Source organism: Monomorium pharaonis, chromosome 7, assembly GCF_013373865.1.
Source record: "Monomorium pharaonis isolate MP-MQ-018 chromosome 7, ASM1337386v2, whole genome shotgun sequence".
Classification (NCBI taxonomy): domain Eukaryota; kingdom Metazoa; phylum Arthropoda; class Insecta; order Hymenoptera; family Formicidae; genus Monomorium; species Monomorium pharaonis.
In genome coordinates, this window is record NC_050473.1 from 15,316,662 (window position 1) to 15,342,194 (window position 25,533).

Consider the following 25,533-nt stretch of genomic DNA (forward strand, 5'->3'; position numbering starts at 1 on the left):
GCACCATCGCTCCTGCCATCGTTTTCCAAGCTCTCTTGCGGTTTTTTGCGACATCCAAGAGCAAAACGCATGCCCCACGCGGCGAGAACGCCGCGACAGATGTTTCCGATTCGCCCCATTCGTCGCTCCGTTCGTGACACCGCGTGACTATATCTCATAAAATTCGCTTGCACAACGCATTATCCACAGAATCCCGTAATCCTCCATCGAAAACAACGTCCGTGTCACGTGAAATCGTCGCCATGACGTCGCTACGACAAATTCACAAAAGTATTCCGGGCCTTTCAAATTCCGGGCGTTTCTTTCTTCACAAAGCCGTTTTGATAAACTTCTTACGAAAATATTTAAATGCCTTTAACGGTCAAGAAATTCTTCTAGGTTTCTCTTTCTTTTGTCGGAATGAGATTATGTATTCAAACATACTTCAAAATATACAAAAGTTTTATTATATTCTACGGATTACAAACAATATTTACTGTAGAATTCAACTCTTTACCCTTTATGAATTTAGGATATTCTTGAGCTTGATCTTGAAAATATACACGGACAGAAAAGTATTTAATATTATTTTACATTAAATTGTTTCGCCAGTCTTTGTAACACATTGTATGTTATTCTTACTAACATCACAGTAATACTACTTAGAGAAATAGAGTTTTTAACTATAATGATTGCAATATTCAATTATAGTCATCAATATATCAATTACTTTTCTTCCAATGCATGACAGAATACGATAGATTCTTATATTTAAAGCAGCCGGACAGTGTGTGAAAAAAATATTGTAGCTCTTAAAGATATAATTTCAAAATTATTTATATGCATAGGATGTTACATATTAATTACATAACTTGAAAATTGTGTGTATATACAATAATGCACGCATCAAAAGGAAGAAGGGGGAGGTGAAAAGGGATTAAGAGGAACAGCGTTACGTGGAGGGAGTTGTCGTCGCCATTTATCTGGAGGCTCTTGCCGGGCTCCGTTCGTGTTACGCTCGCCGCGGAATTGCGGCGCGCATAGATTTTATCTGAAACGTGCGGGCGCGCGCGCTCGCGTTCGCGCTCGCGCGCTCCGCTCCTCCGAGTTCGTTCGATTATGCGGCGAATGGCGGCGCGACGTTTTCACGTCGAGTCGTACAGGATCTTCGTCGATCCGGGGGGGTTTCTTGGCAGTGGGATATTACCTGGAAACGCGCGTCGCTACTCTCGCGGCGCGATCGCGCGCGCCGAGGGCCGAATGTCGCGGCGCGATCGCGCGCGCCGAGGGCCGAATGTCGCGGCGCGGAAAGTCGCCGTCGCGCTTAGGATCCTAATCGTTGTGTCGTCGCTGCAAAGCGAAGATCGAGGGGGATCGCGCCAACTAAAACGGGCAGGCTGAATCGAAACGTAAACCTTCCACGGATTCGGACGCTAACTTTCCTAGTCTCGCGTTAGATACGGTATTTGCGCTCGACGTCGACCACGTATGTGAGCGACCATTTAAATTCTATTTAAGCTCGCCAGGATTTGGCGGATCGCGTTTCTGTAAGCCGTCTCGAACGTCTCGGGATGACATAAACAAAGGAAACATGGCAGCAACGCGCGCGGAAATGTTATAGGCTGCCCCGAAGACAGGGTTGGCATCCACGGTCCAGAGTGGAAAAACCCCCCCCGGTTTTTTCTAATTTTGTCCGCCCCGGAAGAAATATATGTGCTGGACAAAATGGACAAAATGGACAAAACTGGAGAAAATTAAATAAAACGCAGAAAAAATGAACTTTATTAAATAAAAACTTTGGTTTTTGACAAAATATATATATATATATATATGTATATATATCTTTTTAAAATTTGGTTGTTAATCAGTTAACAAAACAAAATTTAAACTAAACATAAGACATAGATAATATCTGCCTTTATATCTGCCTTTACATTGTCTACAGTAGTACCAAAATAGTACTAAATATAATAAAATTTATCTCAGTTCTATCAACACTGATGTCGATTAACATTTCTCATTTTATCGATTTCTATTTTATTTTGTCCATTTCATCCATTTATTCCATTTTCTTCCAGTGCCCCGGACAAAATAAAAAAAAGTGGACAAAATGCCAACCTTACCCGAAGACCGTGCGCGCAAATCATTAGCGATTCGCAGCAATTTTGTAAGAGTCCGATTTATATAGCTCTTAAGTAACGTGTCTCCGTCTGAAGGGAGAGGGGGGGGGGCAATAAAAAATTGTCCGTTCTGAATGTTTAGATAGTTACGCTGTCGATTTGTTGTTACGGCGAAATGTCTCTATTTTATGGGTGAATAAAATTCGCGGGAATATAATGAATAAAAATGAGCGCTGTAAAAAAATTTATAGCATGCCGTCGCGGGTTTGACGCTGCTGATCTACATCCCGAGAAGAGCTTACTCTTTGTTTCGCGCTCTCGACTTTGCTCGCTCGCTCTTGAAAGAGAGAGAGAAAGAGAGAGAGAGAGAGAGAGAGAGAGAGAGAGAGAGAGAGAAAGAGAGAACGCGCTGGCCTTTCTTCCTCCCGATTCCGGGGCCGAAAATAAGCTGATCCAATTCCAGCCGCGGAGGATCCTTGATTTTTCGTCGCCTCTCTCGCGGCCGCCACTCTCGAATTCCGTAAGCACCGGGAGTTTTGCCGGCGCGACGGCGACGGCGACGCGGTCATTGTGTAATTGGCTCAGCCCGCGAGGCACGCGAGTCCGCCTCCCTCGCGCGCTCGCACACGCGAAATCGGAAATGCTCGAAATAAACCTACGCTCCTTACTTCTCGACGCTCCGCTCTGACGCACCGGGTCCGCGTACGCGCGCTCTCCTCGTTAAGTGTCGAGCGATCGTCCCCGCTGCTTTAATTTTTCCCCAACATTGTGTACGTTTCATCTTATTGCATCGGTACACGGAGAGCATTATCGCTTGGAATTTACCCTTAAAATTGTAGCAATTGACAGCGTAGAAACAGAATTTTTTTTTACTAATTTTAGTAAATTTAATACTTTTTATACCATGTCGAATTTTATTGTTATTATATCATGATTTTTAAGGATAAATCCTTAGAAGATTTTAAAAGAACTCTACGTGTATGGTACATTGCAACGTCTTCATTATCCACCAATTCATAATAACCCAGCTATTCATATCTATTTATTCTTTATGATCGTTTTCTAGTTTCATTCCAGTCGAAATGTGCATGATCGACGCTTGCTTTTAAGATTCTACATATGTTACTCCGTTTTATTCGTCCAATTCTCCACTCTAATTCACGCGTCCCGCCACTATAAATAAGGATGTTTACTTCCGTAATATTACGTCACGTCTTGCCGCCCCCAAATATTTCTGAAGTTGACATCCTCGACGTTGCCCGAGTATCACTATCGTCTTGAGACATCTATCCAATTTTGCTAAAATATCAAAGGCCCCCGCGAGAAGAGATATTATTGAGATATTGCCAAGAAATATTCGTCTTTCCGAGGCGCAAGCGTGTCCCGTCTACACCTTGCGCGAAACTGTTTATTACGACGCCGGCCTCTCGATTCATCGCTTATGCGAACCTCGAGACGCGGGTGTGGCTGTGTTACTTTGCCGTCTCTCTCTTTCTCTCTCTCTCTCTCTCTCTCTCTCTCTTTCTCGCTCTCTTTCTCTCTCTTTCTCTCTTCCTCGCGATACGACACGACAACCGATACGACCGCGCTGGAGAACGAGCGCGCTGCTTAAAATGGCGCACACACGTTGCATCACACACGTTGATGTACGCGGTGTTGTACATCAATTATTGCGGACAGGGTGCTCCACACATCTCCGTTCCGTTAAATCCCGACGGCGGAATATTTACGGGTCCACTTGATTCGCCACGATTTTTTGTCTTAAACTTTTTAGAACCAAATGAAAAATTTCGATTGGAATTCCAAATTTGCAGAATAACGAAGCTCCTCGTTCGATTTTTTATTTACGTTCTCTGAAGTCGATTCCTTATCATCAAATATGTGTTAATATAATACAGAAAAAAAATTAGTATTAAATAGTATTAAATGAAACAAATATATTTCACAATTAAATATATATTTCACAATCACTGTCTCGTAAATAAGAATATAAAATCTTTGAAAAATTTAATAATCTTGACAGGCATAACTTGCTTACATAAAAAAGATATTTATTCTTATTTAATAATAATTTTTATTCATTGAGAGGAAAAAGTATTGGATAAAAAATGACAGTATGTTTAAATCAAAAATTAAAAATTATTTATACTGTTCATTATCAAAACAAAATCATATATTGTGCTTTTTCTACCATTATAATATTAAAATAAAAATATATTTTGAAATTGAGATAATTAGATTTTTTTTATTTCATATTCTTATTAAAAGACGGTTAAATAGAGAACACATTATATTTTAATTCGCTACTAATTTTTCTTCTGTGTAAAATTTTTATCGAAATTAAGGTGTATCTTTCGACTGATCGGACGTGAACGTGGGGGAGAGAGAAGAGTGCCAGAGCGGATGTCGGGGGAAGCTTTAAATGACCGCGGTCCCTCGCAAGTTGCAGCTGATCGTCTTTGAAGAACACGTATGACGTAGTCGCGGGAGTAGAGCGCGTGTTATCGAGAGGGGTAGGTGCGAGTTATTTTCGCGATCGGATTTTTCGGCGTTAGAGAGAGGGCCCGTTTGCTCGCTCGCAATGCCCGGCTAAGCCAAGCGAGTCTTCTCGTCAAAGTTTACTCGGCTGTTCGCTCAACGTTGCTCGCCTGCCTCGCTTAACGTGCCTGCTTGCCTGCCTGTCTGCCTGCCCGCTTCTCTCCCAGCGACGTAACGACAAATCGTCGAACCCTTTCTCGGCGCTACGGAAATACGCCGATTATAATTATTTACTTCGTATTTGGTAGAAGTTGAATAATTTTGGGGAATTTTCGGTGAAAGATACACTTTTTAAAAACTTTTTAAATGAAATATACAGGATGGATATCTCCTAAAAGATTTTAAGGGATAATTCCTCAAAGTAATTTAAGACGAAAACCTTGCATGACTATATGTCCGAAACGACTTTATCATTAGTTTTAAAAATATAGGGTGTCAGAGTTGAAGGAAAATTTTCGTTTTTTTCCATTCGACAGATTATTTTGACGAAACGTTGTTTCAAGGACGTGAAGAGGACTTCATCTTTTGTGGAGTCATACATTTTTGAAACATACGAAATATTTTGTTGACCTTTAATGCTTTAATATCCTATCTTTAAAACTTTCAGTCATATCTAAGACATATAGGGCCGCTTGTTCCAACTTCTTGGTAAACTTGCCTATTAGATAAATATGTGTCTGTCTTTATTTATTTAGAAAAAAAGGAAGATAGACACACATGCTTATCTGATAGGTAAGTTTACCAAGAAGTTGGAACAACCGGCCCATAGGTCACATCAAGTTTTCGTCTTGAATCAGCTTGAAAAAAGAAATAACCCTTAACATTTTTTATAAATATTCAAAAACTATCTGACTTATATATCGTGATAACAAATCAATCGTCGATCAATCGGGGACTTAGCGCAAAAAAATTATTTATTCTTGCTAATAATTTATTTGTCTAATGGCGATTGTAATCGGGGACTTTTCCGAGAATGTTACTTCGAGACAGACAGACTATTCTGCGCGAGACATTTTTCTAATAATAATAACTACGTCATTTTTCCGGATATATGCCCCGAATCCCACGAGCGTTAACATATGTTTCGCATTGCGTATGCCGGTGGCAAACATTGGAAATGTCCCGACCGGGACGGCCGACTACCAGGAAGCGATAAGTCAAGAAGTTTTGGCTGGTTCGCTCGGGTCTCGCAGCCGTTTTGCCGGAGAAACGAGGAGACGGCATTTTAACGCCCGATGCCAAACGCCGCCGTGGCGCAAGTGCTCACGCAAAATACCGGGAACGAGACCTCGCTGGCGAGGCCCCGGTGCTCGTCTTTTGACGAAAGTCACTTTCGTTGTGTCGAAAACTCGAAAATATAAAACGCTCCCCGTCCATTCACGTTGTCTCGCGGTCGACGAGGCAGTAGGCAAAATATTTTGGTTAGCACTTTTAATCGCTCGTTCCGGTTCTTAATTCGAATTGTAATGCTAATTAAAACGTAGATTAGGGAAAGGGACCAGTTTAATTATAGAGTTACTGCCCCATTGTAACTTTTGAATCGTTAATTTCGATTTAACTTTGAAAGCGCGGATCATTTGACGAAACATCGATGTTCCGACGATATATAACATCTCATTCATCGTTATGTACATCAATGCGGCTCTTCAAGATTGTTTGAACGCGGGTTCGCGGTACGCGTGCGTACGTCACTGCGTCACAGCGCTGCGGATGTGTCAGATTGGTGGGGGGGAGGAGGAGAAGGAAGGAGGATAGGAGGGAGAAAGGGAAAAGATGTCGCGGGGTGAAGAAAGGGAACGAGTGGGAGCGACGTGCCCGGTTGCGCGAGCGAGAGCGAAGCGGCGGCGACGGGGAGGGAAGGAGGAAGCGAGCGAGAAAGAAAGGAGATGCGAGGGAAAGAGACAGGCGTATCGAGTAAGAGAAAGAGAGAGAAAGGTGAGAGGGTGAAGGCGAGGGAGGGAGGGGGATGGAGTGTCGGCGATACGGGCGCTGGTCAGACAGAGACGAGCTGAATGAACGTGCATGTTGCGCGAGCACGTAAGACGGAGAGGGAACGAGAGTGAGAAGAGGATGAGAGACAGAGAGAGAGAGGAAGCGAGAAGTGGGCGCACGAATGAATGAACGGTGCACGACGAGGATGGAATTAATGAGTGGGATAAATATAGAATCAAGTAGCGTGGCAGAACGAGACAGCCGCGCGCTCTATTTCTCTTTCTCTCTCTCTCTCTCTCTCTCATTCGTCCACCGCTCGTTCACCGTTCTCTCTCTTTCCGTCTTTCTCTGTTCTTTTCTATCTGCGCCCTCTGTCGGTCCCGGTCCCTGCACGCTCGCGAAACTCGTCGCCTCGTTGCTCGCTTGTGCAGCCCGTCGTCCATGCCTGCACGATTGTGCACGAATCGTAAGCCGAGGTCGGAGAAGAAGTAGCGTGATGAACATCTCGAGATCGATTCTCCTCGGGTGTAATTTTAATGCTTGAAAATGATCCTAGATAAACGGGAATGGACACGTTGAATATCTACTTTAACGAACCACAACGTGATTTTTCTCGGTTTTGCCTTGAATCTGCCCGAGGCAATATTTGTTCTAATAAACAGCCTACGAATGGCTTTATCGCTCCGGTTTTATCATTGCATTACCTTTCTCTATTTTTGACATTCAATTCAGTGACTTTGCAAAACGCCCGTCCACGTGTTTCGCTTTCGCTTCTAGATGATAATGGCGACGGGCAATGAACGTGTCGACGAGAAATCACGTCTCGTGCCGTATCGCGGGCTTGAGAAAGAAAAAGAGAGAGAGAGAGGGGCTCTCCGCGAACCATGGCTGAAATCTGACGTCACGTCGCGTCATATCACCCGCGAGTTCTCTTCTTTTCTCTCTCTCTCTCTCTCTCTCTCTCTCTCTCTCTCTCTCTCTCTCTCTCTCTTTCGTATCCGATCGATAATGCTGCCTATCGATATTTCTCGCCCTCGCACTGTACGTTCCTACGTGGAGACGACTGCCGAAAAGAGCGACGGAGAAAATGGGTGGGTAATTGACGGCGAAGACGCCGACGACGTCGACAACGCCGCTGCGCGGACGGCGATGTCGCCTATCGCATCGCTACACATCATCATCATCATCATCATCGTCATCATCATCATCATCATCATCATCATCATCATGATGATCATGATGATCATGATGATCATCATCACTATCATCATCGTCGTCAGCGTCGCAACCGCCACCACCACTTCCTCCCGTCCATCGAACGTGACCACGGCCGTCACTGCCGAGTCGCGCCGACGCCGTGTGTGACGGCGGCACGGTGCCGCACGGCGGTGACGACGTAGGTAATGTTTTCATTCAATCCGAAGCTTCAATGATAGCTTCCCGTCCATTCATAAAAAGCTTCGTGTGCGTCGGGGCTGGCCCCGGGAGTGGCGCTCGCGTTGCGCCACGTTACCGGCAGATGGCGACGCCGTGCGGCGAGCGAGCGGCCCGCCCGAGAGGGAGTCCCCCTCCTCCCTCACCCCGTCTCTCTCCCACCCCGTCGCCGACCGCCGCCTCTCCCCGCTCTACCACCTCTTTTCACTTTTTCTCCTCCGTCCCCGCGTCCGACTGTCGCCATTCATGGCTTCCTTCCCACCGTCTCTCTTCCTGTTTCCCCTCCCTCCGCCTACGTTTCGTCCCGCTGCTTCGCGCGTTGCGTCTCTCTTCCCCTGTCTTTTCTCTCTCTCTCTCTCTCTCTCTTTCTCTCCCTCCCCCTCTGACGTGTCTCTCTTCACGTCGGCCGCCGCCTTTCCAGCTCGATTCGCTCGCGGCGTACCCATTGTCAGTCGTTCGTCGACGGTCGTTGCGTGTGTTTCTCGGTGACTCGTGTCTCTGTCTCGCTCGTCTCTGGTATCCAGCTGTTGCCACGAGTTTCCTCGGACGGAGAAGGAACCACCGTGCGTGTCGTCGCCGTCGCTCGGTCGAACGAAAGAGTGCCCGCGGGACGGGGAATCCAAGCGCGAGGAGCGACGTGAGATCGTTACCCGTGATGTAATTCCTCGTCGACGACTTGGACGACGTTGGTGTACATGGATCGCCGTCTGGCTCCCGGGAGGAGTACATAAGCGCGGCGAGGGAGAGAAAGAGAAAGAGAGAGAGAGAGAGAGAGATATATACTTCGCCCCGCCTCGCGTACGAGAACGGGCGCCGGCGAGGGGGCAAGTGTGTGGCCAAGAGTACGGAATGAACGGAGGACGAAAGTGCGAGTAGCGGATCTCTCGCGCTACCTAGCCGTCGGAGCGCTCGTGAGCGAGCGAGCGAGCGAGTTCCACTTCGGAGTCTCTCCCTCTTGGTCTCCGTGTCGCTCTTCTCTCTTTCTCGCTTCGTGGACAGCGACGACGACGACGACGACGACTACGACGACGACGACGACGACGACAGCGGCGGTGGTGGTAGCACGCCGTCCTCTCCGATGCCGTCGCCGCGCCAGGTCGGGAGAGAATGCGGATTCGACCGTCGCTGCGAAGCAGCGTCAACCCGAACCCACGGCGACGACGGCGACCAGCGCGTTCTACTCCGGAACGTCGTTCGCCGTCCCACGCGAGTGCCCACGGGATCCGCCGCGTCCCCGTCGTCGTCGCGACCGCGCGTGAGAGTGCGTTCTGCTGCCCCCGGCGAGTCACGTCGGCCACGGCGGAACCCACGTTCTTTTCTGGCCGCCCGCTAGTCCTATGAATTTTCAGTAAGTTCTCTCTGCCTTGATTTTTCCAATCGAAATTTTTCAAATGGACATTAGAACCAGGAAGAAATTGTCTTCTCGGTAAAAAAGAAATTGCAACTGCAAAACGTTCTGTATTTAAAATAATTTAAAGAAGGCAAGCTTTCGCTCTTTCTTCGGACTGTTGCGTAATTTTTTTAAGTGATTTCTCCGCATTCTTCAGCGATACAGAAATGGAGCAATTTCGGAAAGCCGCTCCTTAGCAATCGTGATGTATTTTTTTCGTTAGCATAAACCCGAGAATTCGTCGATATTAATTGGAGTTGTATACACACACATACACACACATATATTTGTCGAATTTGGTTTATTAAATATGGCTGACGAACTCCTGCGATAATCAGGATATCGATTTTACTAGGATGTTATTTCTTTCCAAGATTTCCGGGCAAGGATACAGCCTTCCTCCTTTTTTCTCACAATCAATTCGCTATCGCTACTTGTAGACCGGATGTACATCCGCTAATGTCGAAGTTGCGGCCATAAAGTTCCACGCGGCGGTTAACTGAGCCGAGCAAAGTCAGCTGAACATTTGTTAGTTTAATTTGCTAGTTAGGCGATTTTTTTTACACGTGTTTCGTATTAATAGTAATATTAATCTCAATTCTGCATCTGCAATCAATACTGTCAATGTTTGGCGGATTTTTTCACCTAAAAATTACACGTAACACGAAAAAGCAAATAATTTGAGGCTCAAAATTATCAAGTTTAACGAGACAATGTTTCAAACACGTTTTAATCGACGCCAACTGTCTCGGATCCTCGTGAACGTGACGAAAACGCGGCGGTAATCTCGATCGTGTGGTCCACGAGGACGACGGACTTTCACGAGATTCCAATTGGCGGCGGATTTCCACGTACAATTTATCCGTCGCACCGATACAACGCGCGATACGCGCGCGGAGAGACGCGAGGGGGGGGGGAAGGGAGACGTGCGTTATCGTCCCCGTGTGTAATTGAAACTCGTTAGCGAATCGCGGCTACGCACGAATCTGAAACCGCGTCGGGGAAACAGATAACGGGAGAGAGGAAGAACCGTATCCGGCCTTATCGCGCTCGTTTCCGAACGGAATTAAAGACCGCTGTATTAAAACACGCCCGGGGGCTTCACGCGCATCAAAGGAGCTTTATGCGCGACGTTTCTAGCGCTGGCTAGTCTCGATGCGACAGATAAGTTAACGACGAGGCGAGGCGAGGCCGAGAGTCTCTCCGTCTCTCCGAGTACATTCATCCAGGCCCCCACGCACATTTCAAATACACAATCCCGCACTCGAAACGTGTCTCTTAGACGCACGTACCTAAAATGTATATTCTCCTCGCGCGACTTAGAAAATGACTTCATAGACGTGTCTTTGTGCTCCGCTCTCACGCTCCGATTTTCCACAACTTTTTTCCACGTGCTTAATATAATCGCACGAGGGAAATATTTTATTTTATAGTTTATACTCTTCAAAATCATGGTGACCGTCGTCGAGCGGCCGTGGGGATCTCGAAGAGTTTTACTGTAATAATTTGAACAAAATTTAGTAAAACTTAATAGAATTATTCTATGATATGATCAATACGTAATATAAAATACAAATAAATTTTATTACCTTTCCGTGAGTTTATAAAGTTTCTATAACTGCTCTTTAAATTTTTTTTTATTGATCGAATTCTGGATAATATATTTTTTCGCTTCGATAAAATTTCCATGAATAACATCGTCTCTCGCGAATCACAACGCACGATCTATTTTGCTTCAGGCTAGTTTATCGCATCCGGAGTTTCCGCCAACTTACAAAATTTCGCGATAATGTTGTTATATACGCGAATTTATTATGGTTCACGGTCGAAGGCGTTTCGTAAATATTCCGAAATTCTTTCCTCTTATCGGCGTATTTAATGATAACTTGTTAGTGCGACGGTTAGTTGGTTGTACGTTCTATCTAGACCGCAGAGGAAACCGATATCGGAGGAAGAACTTATCCGCTCTTATCGTTGACGTTTCCGACTAGCGTTAAAAATTGTTTATGCCGCGCGCGACGGCGTTAACTCGTGCGCGTGCATTCACATGATATCATGCTTTTCGCTTCGTTTGCTCGATTTAAAATTAAAAAAAAGCTTGCTCCACGAATATATATATACACACCGAGTAATTTACGAGTAATATTCGAAGTATATCTCAGCCCGCCGTATTATCTTTACGTCTAGCTGTACGCGATTTGTCGAAATTCACTTTTTTTTTTCCAGACGCTCTTGCGCGCCACATAAATTTTATAAAGCTCCCCAGAAATCTATGAAATAATATACAGCAACACTCGTCGTATCGAGAAACGTTTATTCGAAGATTATTATCGAACCTAGCGGGCTTGTTTTGAGATCCGAGAGGCGATATATGCCTTGTTCTTTTTTTTTTATGCGATGTAATATAATGTTCATCAGTAACTCGATAAACGTGCGGCACGCGGATGTTGTATCGCATAATTATCGCGCTGTCATCGATTCATCTATCAGAAATTTTCTACGAACTTCTTTCGTTTCTCGTATGCGCGACGTATACGACCCATGATCGATTAAATATTCGTCTAATCGTTACCGGGAAAATCCGCGAGGACGAAACGGGATATCCGCGACGAAAAATAATTCTATTCGAGTATATCTTCACGGAATCATCGAGAAAAAGGGGGTTGCGATCGGATTGAAGCGTGCCCTCAAAATAGATAGAAGACTTTTAGAGACTTGTGAATAACGAAAAGCTGTGGCGTAGGTAAAACCGGGAATAAACTGGCGCAAGTTAAACTGCATTCCAATAAGAAAAAAAAAAAAATCTGTGAATTTATTAAAACCTACGATGTCGAATCGCGCACTTGAGATTATGGATTTCTCTTGATAGCGAGTTTCTCACAATCGAGTACATTTCTGTCTAATGTCTATTTCTATCAATATAGATTAACTTCAATTTCGGTTCGATTTACTGTTATCTTTGTCTAGCTAGAAAATGTAGAACGTAAATACGATCACTCGATGTGATTTTGTATACTTGAATTATATTACCATTAAATCGTTAATAAACTTTTATAAATTAACTTCTCAGTTTCACTTATTTTTTATTTTTTTATTTTTCTACTTTATTATCTAGTTCTAATTTTTAGAATTAGATAAAGAAAGTTAAGATTAATTTACATATAATTGTGAAAATGCATGAATACAATTTGTATCTTTTTGCCTGTGCGTATTTTGATCGTTAATTCTATTTGCTCGGTTGAGGCACGTTTTCGCGCGATTACGAAAACGCTAGATTCAGCAAAATCGTAACGGCCAGCGAGAAATTATAATCGAAAACCGGGAGAGGAACGTGCTTCGGGGGGCCACCAAGTCGAAGCGCACCGGCCGCTCTCTCTCTCTCTCTCTCTCTCTCTCTCTCTCTCTCTCTTTCTCGCGCGAGCTCGCTCGCTCGCGCGAAACGCTCGTCTTATCTGCGCGTTGCGCGGACGGCTGGCGCGGAGCGGTTAAAAGCTTTGACCTATGGCAGTCGGTCGACGATAGCCGGCCCGTGCATTCCACTCCGAGCGTACCCTTTCTGAATGGCCCGCCTGTTTCTCGCCGCGCTCGATCGCTCGACGTCGCTCCGCTCCGCTCCGCCGCGACGACAAGCGCGAGCTGCCGCCGCCGCTGGCGTCGTCTAGCGCTCGGCAAGCGGAGCAAGTCTCCGCGAGTGATCGGCCGTAAGTCGAATTTTGAGATCAAACGCGTTTACCCCTTTATTATCCGGGCATACGGGGTCCGTCAGACTCAGAGGCAGCTTTTACAATTAAATAAAGTGTACGTCAATTGTAATCACTTGCCCATTTAAATTGATTTAATGCGTTAATTTAAATTTGTTATTTGTACATAAATCCATTAAAACAGTTATAGGTCTGATGAATCCTGCCCGCCCATTTCTAAACAGCCCGTGCAAGGATTCTCTTCCATGATTCTTCGTGGGCCGCCGAGTTATTATCTTGCGGCGCGTTAATGTAAATAAAACGTTAACTGTGATTTGAGGAGATAACGGAACGAATATCGGATAAATGTCGATATTTTCGAGAGCGGACGTGCGATGCCGCCGCGCGAGTCGAAGGCGGCGCCGCCGCACCGTCCGTCCGGGGGGGGGGGGGGGGAACGACGAAGTGGAGCGTCTTGATAAAACGAAGCCGGAGGAAACTCCGGCGTGCGCTGGCCAGCGCGTCCACGATTAATGATCTCGATATATACGCGCGATTCTCGGAACGCGTGTAATAATCGGGCGCGCCTCGAAAGCTGAACGCTCTCTCGCCGGGAGCTCGTTACACAGTCGCAGAATCTAATTCTGCGCCGTTCCTCCGAGAGCCGAGAGCCGATCGCGAGCCGTGTGGCGGCGGCCAGGTGAATGAGCGCGGCGAAGGTGTGTGCGTAATCGATGCAACAACGGCGATTTCGAATGCAGGTTCGCGCGTAACTCGGGAGTGGCTCTCGCTCGAGGAGTAGAACGTTTCAAGAGTTTGCTCTCGGAAAGCAGCGCTCGGCTCTCTCGGCCCCACGATCTCTCCCCGCGTCTCTCAATTCCGATACAATTGGAGACGTTCATCCGGAATAGATTTTTGTGAAGCTTTCACTCGGGCAAGGGAACGTGTGGGGTACGGTTGTTGTAACTGAAATTCAAAGATCACGATTCGCGGACGAACCGATCGTTTTCGAAATTTTATGTATTTTTGAATGTAACATAGTTAATTCTCCCCGTTCGATTTCAATTTGCCTTGTTAATTTTTCTTCGATTTTCCAATATTATTTAACTTCAAGTCTCAATTTTTAACTCTCCAATTCTAAATATATAAATACTTGCGGTGAAGAAATTCAATTAATTCTCTTTCCCAATGCACAATAAGTCTCGCATATTTTAAGTTAACGGTCAGATCGTAAATTCTTATTCGTGTTACGGGCTTAATTATAATGTGATAGGCGTGTGACGTCGCTCGGACAATTCGCTTTCAGCTTTCCGTTTGCCGTACGAGAGCGTAAAAAAAAAAAATCAAAAGAAAATTCAAAGCACGCCGTCGAGGACGCGATCGGTCGCGCTCGAACGAGACTCTCCCGGTTCTTCCACGCTGTCGTGGGCGCCGCAAGTGGGTTGGTGACCACCGAATCGAGAACTCCGCGGCCCACTCGTACATCGCGCTCGCCCACGTAGAAACCGAACCTCTCTTCGTGACCGCGTAGGTGCTGACCCGACGCCTCGCCGTACCCCGTCGCGTACTCCTTCGGCCATTCTGATTTCTTCGATTCTCGAAAATCCAAGTCCAAGTCCAGGAATTGCATTTTCAACTCCGGCACTGCCTCCTGTTAAAGTACCTTGGAAAGATCGCTTTAAGCGGAATATTAGAAAGATTAATTCTTTAAGTCTAACATTGTAATTGCTAATTTCTGAAGGATTTAAGCAAGGGAAGGTGGAACTAAAACCTGAATGTTATAAAGACTTGTAAATTTCAAAATAAGATTTACTTATCTTAGGAAACTTATTTAAGAAAGACGTTCCATGTTAATATTAATACGAATACTTTAAGTGCATTTTAAAGGAATGTAACACGACGTTTTGGTTGGGATGTTTTGCAGGTGGGGATGAAGCGCGTGTCGCGAGGGCGAGAGGAAGCGGACGCGGAGCATTACCGAGCCCCATCCTCGCTAATGGAACGCCCTCGTCGAGAGTGTCACCACCTCGCGCGGGCCGGGCAGTGCGGACTACCGAGGCGACACATATCCCAACGTCAAGTCAGCGTCCGTCGATTCCAGATACGACGTTCGTCGAACGATGGGCTAGCGAGCGGACGACACCGGATTGGACGGGTCGTGCCGCAGCAGCGTCGTTGTCAGCAGCAGCAGCAGCAGCAGCAACGGCAACAAACACACGAGGAGAATCATTCTCCGCAGCGGATCGAGGACCGGCTGGTACAGCTGGTGTCCAGCTTGAGCATCGGATCGAGGAGAGAAAGGAGTTGGAGGCGACGAAGAAGGTGGAGCATTGGCAACAGCTTCAGGCGCAAAGTACTCTTGGATCAGCAGGACGCTTTGAACTGATGAGCGATCGGCCGATGTCGCGTAACGATGCGATACCGCCGCTCGCGCGGCCTCCCTCCTCGCGAACGAACATTACAACCGCGGGTGGTGGTTTCATTGCCGGCGGCAACGACGCGGACGGTGTCGGCGAAGACGCGGACTCGCGTCTCGTCCTCGGCAACGAGGCACGGACGCACGATCATAACCGGCCGTTTCCGCCGCCGCGGTTGCCGCTCGTGCACGTGACGACGTCGATGCCGTCCGTGCCGCCGCCACCACCGCCGCCGACGTCGCAGTCGCAGTCGGTACCCGGATCCCCGACGCCCCGCGTAGTACCCCTCACCATGCCTCTTACGCCGTTATCGAGTTCCTTCCGGAGCAGGCCGTCCCTGCGTCGCTCGCAGAACGTCATCACCGAGACGTCGCCGAGCGACGCGAATTCCAGGAGTCTGCTGTCGCCGTCGTCCACGGACACGACGATAACGACGATCGCGACGTCGCCCAGGAGCCCGATCGGCGAGGTGAGCCTCGCCACGCCGCGACCGGACGGCGAGAGGACCATCAACGAGTACGTCGAGACGCCGTTCAAGAATTCGCGTTGCAATCAGGAACGACGCCTCGACGCCGACAGCAAGACGGCCGGCGACTGTCCGAAGACCGAGAGGAGGCATCATCATCATCACCATCACCATCACCACAGAGGTCATCACGAGGATGCCGCGGTGGTGCCGACGCATCGGACGCGCGGCCGCGCGAGGAATCAGAGCGGTACGGCGGTGACCGGCGGCGGCGGCGGCGGCGGAGGAGGAGGAGGAGGAGGAGGAGGTGGCGATTCTCCCGTCGCCACGTCGGCGAACTCGGCGGCAGCGAACGCCGTCACGAAGCAGCCGGTCTCCTTCACCAAGGAGCCGGCCAACGCGCTCGGCACGAGGACCTACGATCCGGCCGGTCTCTCGATCATATGCGACTTTTGCGGTAGATGTCGATGCGAGTCGTGCCGCGAGCCGCCCCCGTTGCCCAGCAAGTGGCTCTGCGACAACACGTGCCTCTGCTCGGCGGAGACCGTCCTGGACTACGCGTCGTGTTTGTGCTGCGTCAAGGGTCTCTTCTATCATTGCGTGGACGGTGGGAGCGGCGGTGGCGTCGCCAGCAGCAGCATGGAGGACGGCGAAGCCGCAACGAGTTGCGCGGACGAGCCGTGCTCCTGCACCGGTAACCGCCTGGCGTCCAGGTGGGCCTGCCTAGGCGCCCTGGCGCTGGTGATGCCCTGCCTCCTGTGCTACTGGCCCCTCCAGGGCTGTGTCACCCTCTGCGAGGCGTGCTACGCACGTCACGCCGCGCAGGGCTGCCGATGCAATCCGAGCGCGACCGGTAGTAGGCACCATCCCATCGCCAGCGATATCGGAGACTCGAGGGACCCGGAGAAGAGGCTGTTGGACCCGGTCACGCCGGAACTTTGAGCGAAAGCGCCGCGTGTTTTCCACGCTTCGCGGAAGGAGATCAGGAAATCCAGGAACATAGGACCCCGCCCCCGATGGACATGTCGAGCGTGTGTGTGGGAGGGGTTAGAGGGAGCAAAAGTGAATTGCATCAAGTACAAGAGCTGCATTTAAGTCGAGGAGAACGATAATCCGATTTTCACGAACCTGTACGTTTGACGTCGCGAATGTCTTTATTTATTATTCTTCCATGAAAAGTGCGTGCGTATGAGTGCCGTTCGTATGTTCACAAACACACACTTGGTGCGTTCTGCGTGCGGGGAAAGAGAGAATGAGCGAGAGAAAGAGAGCGATGTACGAAAGGGGCGAGCATATGTGTATGCGCGTGTATGTGTTTGAGCGTGTCTTTATTTTTGCGTGCGCGAGGAACGGTAGAGAGGAATGAAGTACGCGGGTAGCGTATCGTCCAGACATACCACTTACGCATAGATAACTCTATACATAATGAATTATACGCATTGTACCACGCGCCGAGCGAAATCGAACGAACCGTAATATATCGGGATCCGGGGCAAGGGGGGGGGGGAGAATTACATACACACACAGAGGTAAAGAAAAAAGTTAAAGTATATATTATATATATACATATAAATATATAAATATATATAGATAGAAATGTATATTGTATATTATGTTTGTATAAAGAACAAACTTTTCTACGGTTAATTTATTTGCGGCTGTAACGCTAAGTGTATGGTTCATTAATAGAGTGAAAAACGATTGGTAAGATGAGGGAAGGGGAAGAGGGAGGGGGGAGAAACGTAAGCAAATTGTATCAATGACGTGTGCACATGGACCAATATGGCCGCCGAGTTGAAGTCCGCTAGCGTGACGAAAGTTTTCTGGTAAAAGAGTTGGGGGACCGGATGCAGAAAGCGAGAGAAAGAGAGGAAGAGTTTAAACTGCGTTTTTATAAGTAATGGCGTTAGAAAAGCGTTGCGAGGAAGCGATATAAAATCAAGTTATAGGATCACTGCATCAATCGCTGGACAATTACCACTGGAAATAACTGTTTTAAGAAAATTTAAAATAAATGAAAAAAAAAATAATAAATTGCATATTGATGCATTTTAGCTTTAAATTTCTTACAGATTTTATTAAATTATCATTCTTTACTTGAAAAATGTAATTATATTAAGTTGTTATATTATTTATATATATATATTATATTGATTTTCTTTATTCATTGATTGGTTCAGTTTCTTAATTATTTGTTCATTGATTCATGTAGTGATCCCATGTCAATGGTTGCACGAGCTAAGGAAAGGGAGCAAGGGGGACGCGCGAGACGGAAAATAGCGGAGGCCCGCTTAGATCATCGCATTTTCCATTTCGTTGATCGTTTTCTCCAGTATTATCTAGTCCTGCGAGCATCCTTTTCTCAGTTAGCGTTTGTCATTTAAGAACGGGCCATGCGGCGTGCACGCGCGAGAACGAAGTCACGAGAAAGAGGAAGTCCCCCTTCCCTCCTCTCTGCTCTCTAAACCCCCCATGCCGTCCCTGATGATTTCGTTAGCTATAAATAGGGACTTGAGATCGGTAACATCGCAGACGAGCTCGCACCGCTTTTCTCGCCGGTCGTGGCAAATGGCGAATTTACTTTCTCTCTCTCTCTCTCTCCTTCCCCCTTCTTTCTTTCTCTTTTCCTCTCATTCTCTCTCTCTTGAGGCACCGAGTGCGACACTGGTGCGCGATTTAACACTAGAACCACCATTAATTTTTACGATTTATTACGTTGTTTACGCATGTACACGTGCGTATGCAGGAGTACGAAATTTTCAACGAAAACTTCGTACCTCTTCAATGCGGTACAGTTCTAATGTTAAAAGCTGATACATGCGCGGGCGATTATTCTTTCTTAAAAAAAAACAAAAAAAGTTATCCACGCTATAGTTTGTCGAAGGAAATTCGTATACGGCGACTGGTTATTTTTTTTCCTTTTCAGCGATATTCCTCGGTGCGAGTATCTTCGTGCGGATGGGAAGCCGATCAATCGGAGGTGGAGTCGCACGACTCGATTTTAGCATTTTAGCGCGAGGCGTGGGCAGACGATTGTGTGTGAGCGAATGCTCGGGTGTAACTGGGTCGATTGCATGTGAGCAAAATAATCGCGCGCTTGGAAACTGGGCGAGAAGCGACGTCGTTGCGGATAGGTATGCGAACAAGGGAAAGATGCGTTCGAGGAAATCGTCAGGTCGTAAAGTGATTGGCGTAAGCTCGCTTTTCCCTTTTTTTTTCTCCTTTCCTCTTTCTTTCTTTCTCTCGATGGCTCGCTCGCCCTTCTTGCGAAGGGCGGGCACCGAGACAACGAGACTAAGAAGAGCAGAACGATGGGACACGCAGAGCAGAAAAGAGCGTTATGGCCTCAGTGCGAGAACGGTCTAGACGGTGCGAAAAAGCGTAACGAGGTTTCTACTGTAAGACGAATGCGACGGGAACGAACACCGAGCCTGGATAACATTGATTTGCGAGGAGAGTCGTGGCCCTCGTCCCCTTTCGCGATTCGCGGATCGATTGCGGATGATCGCCGTCCTCCCGGCTATTCCAAAGACCGTTTTCTCGTCCAAGTTGAGAAAACGGATAAACGATTTTTTTTCGAGTCGAGGCACATCTGGCTTTCGGACCGGATTCCTGGAATCTCTTGAATTACCGCCCTTTTAACGGTGGTTCAATCGATTCCTCGCCTCCGTCCAATTTTAGTTCGTTTTACCTCTCGATGGACTCGGAGAAGATTCACGACGACTGGTGTTTTATTTTTATTTTTTCTATCTTCTTTCGCCGTCGATCTAGCGAGATTTATGCTCGACTCGAATCGAAAACGCGAAAACTGAACGTGGACGTTCGCCGAGGACAATGCGATTGCACGCCGACCGACTAGCGAAGGCGCGAAAGGACACGGAGGCGTGAATGGAACGCGAGAGTGCGTGTGTATGTGTGTACGTGTGCATGCGTGTACGTGCGTGTGTGGGTATGCGTGCGCGCGAGCGCGCGTTTGTATGCGCGCACGCGGGTGTGTCTCGCCAAGCGAAGGAAAAGAAGTTTTTATTAATAGTAAGTCTATACGATCTGTATATGTCTTGTAAATATATATACATATATATATATACATATATATATATATCATGCATAGATATGTACAACTTGTACGTTTATTCGACATGTTCGCACAGAAGACATGTGTTTAACCGTCCTGACAATTTATATCCTTTACATCCTTGATCCGGGAATAGTCACCTAGTTTGTTTTTGCAATTGCCTGGGGTGACTTTTCATCGTTTGTTTTACAATTTATTAGCATAATCTCAATCAGTAAAAGATTACTGTGAGATTACTTTGGTTTTTTACTATCAAAATCGGTCCAAGTGATTATTTCCACTCCACGTCCCAGGATTCTTATAAAGCACGCATTGCATACTTTCGTTGCATAATTCAAAATGAAATTTCGGTAAAGTATCGTTAGGTTTCATCAGAAAGAATTTGATAAATGGATAAGTAAAGCATTTTGCATTTGAAAACTTTAGAGATGCATTCGATATTAATGCCATTCGCGTTAAAGAGGCTTAAAAAAAGAAGTCGTCCATTTCGGATTTCGAACGCGTTGAGTAATGACGTTTTGTTACAAGATTCCGAAATACATCGCCACGATCGATCGACTAGAGCAAAAATCCACCATCTCGCTCTTGGACATTTCGTTTCTTTCTCTTTTTAGCCGATCACGTGTGTATCACGTCCGAGGAGCTCCTTCCGCACTTCTGTCTTCTCATTACGTCGCGATCGCCAAGAAGAAGAAGAAGCAGCCGAGAAATCCTGCTTCTGCTCTGTTTGCTTTGCAGCCGATCGACAGGGCGATCATTACCGAGAGGACCCAGATCGTCATTAGCGGGCAATTGAATGCGCCGTGGCGCGCGGCGAGGGAAGCGAACGAACGGATGTAAGCCCGTTAACCCGGCGCGGCGGTGGCGGCGGACGCGATGCAGTTCTGCCGTAACGCTCGCTGCAGCCGCCGGGCCTCTCTCGAGGGATAAAATCGAGATAGACCGGCGCGGCCGCACGTTAAGGCGTTAACGGCAGGGATGTCTGTGATACGTCTTGTGCTACACGAGGCCGTAATTCATGCTAGGTGCATACGTAACCATCTTGAGACGAGACGCCGCATCACGGAGATATTTTATTGCATTGACAAAGAGCAATTGATTTCGCGGATTTTATTTCGGCCAAGTCGGAATAGACATCTCTCTCGACAAAGTTTTAATATTCAATGTTAACTTCTTCGCGCCATGATGAACAGTCGACGCGAGATCAACTTGAAACTTTTGGTTTAACTCTCTTTCAGTTTTCTGTCTTAAGAAATTGGAAAAAGAGAAAAGAGCGAGTCGAACTGAGATTGAAGTTAATTTCTGTTGATGAAAATGGAATATATAATTGAAAAACAAAAGCTGACGACCTCATTATACCTCTTTGTTCTTTTATTATTGATCGTTACGCAGAAATCGATAATATTCGATTCGAAACGCGGTACAAAAAGTAACGTCTTTATTCCATGAAAGAGCATTGTTTAACAATATTTTTCGATGCGGTAGTGCGGTTCGCAGGTGCATCTCGCGTTCGAAATTATCGACCGGAGGTCCCGGAAGCCGGGCGACGAATTCGTTAACGAAAAAGTCGAAAAACAGTCGTCCGTCCGTCCATCCGGCGTCTGTTTTCTCTCGTTTCGTGACCGATTTGCGATGCCGCGCGTTAATCGAGAAGAAGGAGGCAGATAGAGCGTAAAGGAGGAAGGAAGAGAGGACGTGGAGAGGTTCGGACGCGCGCGACGAGCCGAAAATAAGAAGAGAGCAAAGTGGCCGGCTGGTCCAGTGGTGTCATGTGACCGGAAGTGGCATTCCTTCCTCGCCTCCTCCCGGCCACCACCGCCGTCTTCCACGAAGAGCCTCGAGGAGCGAGTACCAGGCCTCCCTCTTTCATCTCCCTTCGCCCCGCGCCTCGTCCTTCCCCATCGCCACCTCCTTGTCCTCCTCCTCCTTCTCCTGCCTCTTCTTCTCCTGTACGTCCCTCGTCGTGTTGTTACTTATCCCTTCCTCCACGCTCGAACGAACGCAGCGACAACGGAAGATTGCCCTCTCTTAGCGACTCGTTAAGCACGTCAAAAGACATCGGGGCATCACGAGGGACGTCGACAATGGATTTCCGCGTTTAAAGCGCGATGTCGAGATACCGTGAAAATCATACGGGCGGACCCCTCTCCCTCCCCTTCTTCTCCTCCTACACATCCCAATTGACGGCCTCGGATTAAAACGTGGGAGTCGTCGCGCGACTGTCAATAAATCTGTTCTTTCTAGCCGCCGCATACACATAGTACACTGTATTTTTCTCTGTCCAAAAAAGAAAGATTTCTACAGAGAAAGAGAATATTCTTGTTTTGAAAATATATTTATTTGCGAAATTGTTGAAATAAGATTACAATGTTAAATAGGCATAACATGAAAAAAATTGTGTTGTTTCATGAAACAAATTTTCATTATTTAATAATTTTTTAATTAAAAGGCAGAATAAATTTCTCATATTGTATTTATTATTTAGATAATAATTAATAATGAATAATATGGAATAGGAGTATAATATTTTGTTGAAATTTAAGACAATTAAATTCTTAAAGAAAATTATTTATAGATAATATAAGCAATTATATTATTATTTCATATATAACTAAAAATATTATTAAGTAGAACAGATTAATTTTAATTTGATACCAGTGTTTTTTTTGTGTGTACACTTGAACAAGTTTTGATATTTGCTCCATTTAGCTTTGCTACTTCCATTTTCTGCATTCGACCCGAAATAAATATTCATCCGGACTCTTTCTGCATTGGGGAAAAAGCGGGAGGGGAAAAAAATGTAAAAAGGTACGAGAAACTTAGCTTGCGAAAGAACGGTTTAAACTCGGACGACGTTATTCCGTGACCTGAAAACGGTGGAATAAACGTTATATCTACATACATTACGTTTTCATCCTTCAACCGCTAAATTGCAGGATGACATCGATCTGGTTTCAAGGTATCGAAATAGGAGCCCGCGAGGTGACATAACGTTTTCATTCTTTCGACCCCTCCCACCCTCCTACCTTCCCGCGCGTCTCCCCCTTGCGAAGTCGGTCGTCACATAACACCGATGTCGAAATACCGAAATAATATCCGCGAATCGATATAGGATTTCGCTTCCTTTCGCTTTCGCGAATCGCCGCGAACGACAACGACAACGACGTCGCCCAGCGTTCTCGTTTCGCGTCGCGTCTAAATGAAAGAACCGCGAGAGTAGCGTGACGCCTCCGCGAATATATCGGCGCGATAAGATCCCGCTTTCCTGCGGCTTCGGTCGTTCCCGTTTCGCGATATCGGGGAGGGAGAGGGAGGGAAGAGACGGGAGGGAGGACGGAAGAAGGGAATCTGGCGGAACCGCGCGCGTTACGACCGCCGCCGTCGCGGTTGCTGTTACCGTTGCCCCTCATTGCCACACGCACCTTGTTCTCCCGGCTATTCAAAGGTCGCTGCGTGCCACCGCGAGCGCACACCACTGTCACGGACAAAGACCTTCGACGAGTCCGGCTCTCCGGCGCGGATGTCATCCGCGGCGACGGCGACGACGACGGTGGCGGGCGGTGGCACGCCGAGCGAGTGGACATGAGCCTAATTTTAGGGGCCCCGCGCTTTGCGTCCGAAGGGAGGAAGAAGAAGAAGAAGGCCAGAAGAGCTGGCGGCCGAGCGGAAAGAAGGAGACGTTTTTCTCGGACGGAGAACGGGGAAGAGCGAGAACGAGAGAAAGAAAAAGAGAGGGAGAGAAGAGAAAGAGAAAGAGAAGGAACTCGCGTACGGTCGACGTCAGTGTGATGTTTTCGCGACGGAGCCGGCCGCGAGTGTTCTATATTAAACTTCAGGCGGACGCGGGCAGACCTATTGCGAAACGGACGCCCTGATATTTTCGTTGCATCGCGCGAGTAACTGCTTCCGGCCGAGTGTTCTCTGTCTCTCGGTCGGAGCTCTCTCTCTCTCTCTCCCTTCCCTCCCGTTATCTCGCTCTCTCTCTCTCTCTCTCTCTTCTCTCTTCTTCGCTCTGTAGCTCTCCTCCTCTGCTCTTCCATTCTCGCTACCACCTCCTCGTCTTTCCATCTCTCTCTTCCTCCTGGACCTCCCTCTTTCTCCTCTTTCCATCCTCTGTCTCGGCCATCCTCTTCTGGATCGACGGGCGTGCAGACGGCCGTGCTTCTTCAGCCGGCCGGAAACACCTACGCACTTGCTGGTAGCGTGTGAGAGCGCTATAAGGTGGGACGAAGGCAATAAGCCTACTCACGAGAGATTGCTGTCGTCGACGACCTCCTTGCTTCTTGCTCTTGTTGCGTTTCTTCCACCTCCTCCTCCTCCTCTTCAGTCTCCTCCATTCCCCTCCCCTCCCCGCATCGTTCTTTTCCTCGCGCCACCGCTCGCCTCTCTCGCCTTCTCTCCTTCCTCTTCGTCTTCCTCTCTTCCCGCCGACCCGTACGATGGAATTCACCAAAGTTTTTTGCGCCCGCGAATAAACATCACCGTACGGTGGAAGAGAGAGAGAGAGAAAGACGGCCCAGTCCGAAAGCCATGGTCGGTCAACTCCCTCTCGGTCTCGCTCTCCCTTTTCCCTTTGATATTTATTTTCTACTCTGCCGAAGAGAGAGAAGAGAAGCGGGCGCGATGGTGTTTATGGCAGAATACGTCGGGCCGAGGCCCTCCGCGCGGAATCTAATCAAAGTCTTACCCGAGACTGAGGCCCAGTCGCAGTTCTCTCGACATTTGTTCCTCAGACCGATATTTTTTTGCTCCAGATTGATCGATTCCACGTGAACATGTAAACCTGACTTTATAAAACTGTTAAAATATTACAATTTGATGAGAAACGATATGATTTTTTTTGCAAAATTGGTACACAAAAGATTGACGAGATATGTGCGATAGATGTAATCTTCCCAAACTTGTCATGCAATGGGCAGATCTTGACGGAACTAAGACATTATCTCTTTATCAAGAGACTTTTAAACTGTCAGAAAAAGGCTTTCGATACGATATAGATTTAAAGGAAATGAGCAGAACATGATTATGTTTTGATGCATCTTGTGAAATTATATAAGTAATCGTTATGTTCTAATTAAATATTAAAATTGTATCATAAAATAATTTTTTTTCAGTTTTGCATTTTTAAAATCAATTTTTAAATAGAAAACAAATCAGATTTAAAAAATTTTATAACATGTTTTATTATCTTTTTTCAATTGTTCAGATCTGATTTCTCATGCTCCTAAGATCGTCGTGTCATAGGTTGTATTCTTTTTTTTTGCTAATAGTAATTTCATAGATACATTCAAAAGCATTAAAAAATTTAAATAAGTTAATTTTGTAGTTTTTATTAAAAATCAAATAAAAGAAAAAAAAAATTAAAGTGGCAAACATGATCAATTACGAGATAGAATCTCAATACTTATTTCAGATGAAAACAATACAATTTTCTCATTGTTTTTAATCTTTAAAATCAAGTGTTAAAAAAAAATATTTTTAAAAATATCAAGCAAGAATTAA

The 25,533-nt window shown here is 46.7% G+C and overlaps 1 protein-coding gene across 1 annotated transcript in view; it reads left to right on the plus strand.

Moving 5' to 3' along the window:
* Positions 1–20,074, plus strand: part of LOC105833285 (mediator of DNA damage checkpoint protein 1) — a gene marked incomplete at its 5' end in the record, with an annotated part of 34,573 nt that extends 14,499 nt beyond the window's left edge. The window contains one exon of the mRNA XM_036289633.1: positions 14,998–20,074. Coding sequence (XP_036145526.1) covers positions 14,998–16,898 — 1,901 coding nt within the window. The remainder of the gene's footprint in view (positions 1–14,997) is intronic.
* Between the last annotated feature and the right edge of the window lie 5,459 nt (positions 20,075–25,533).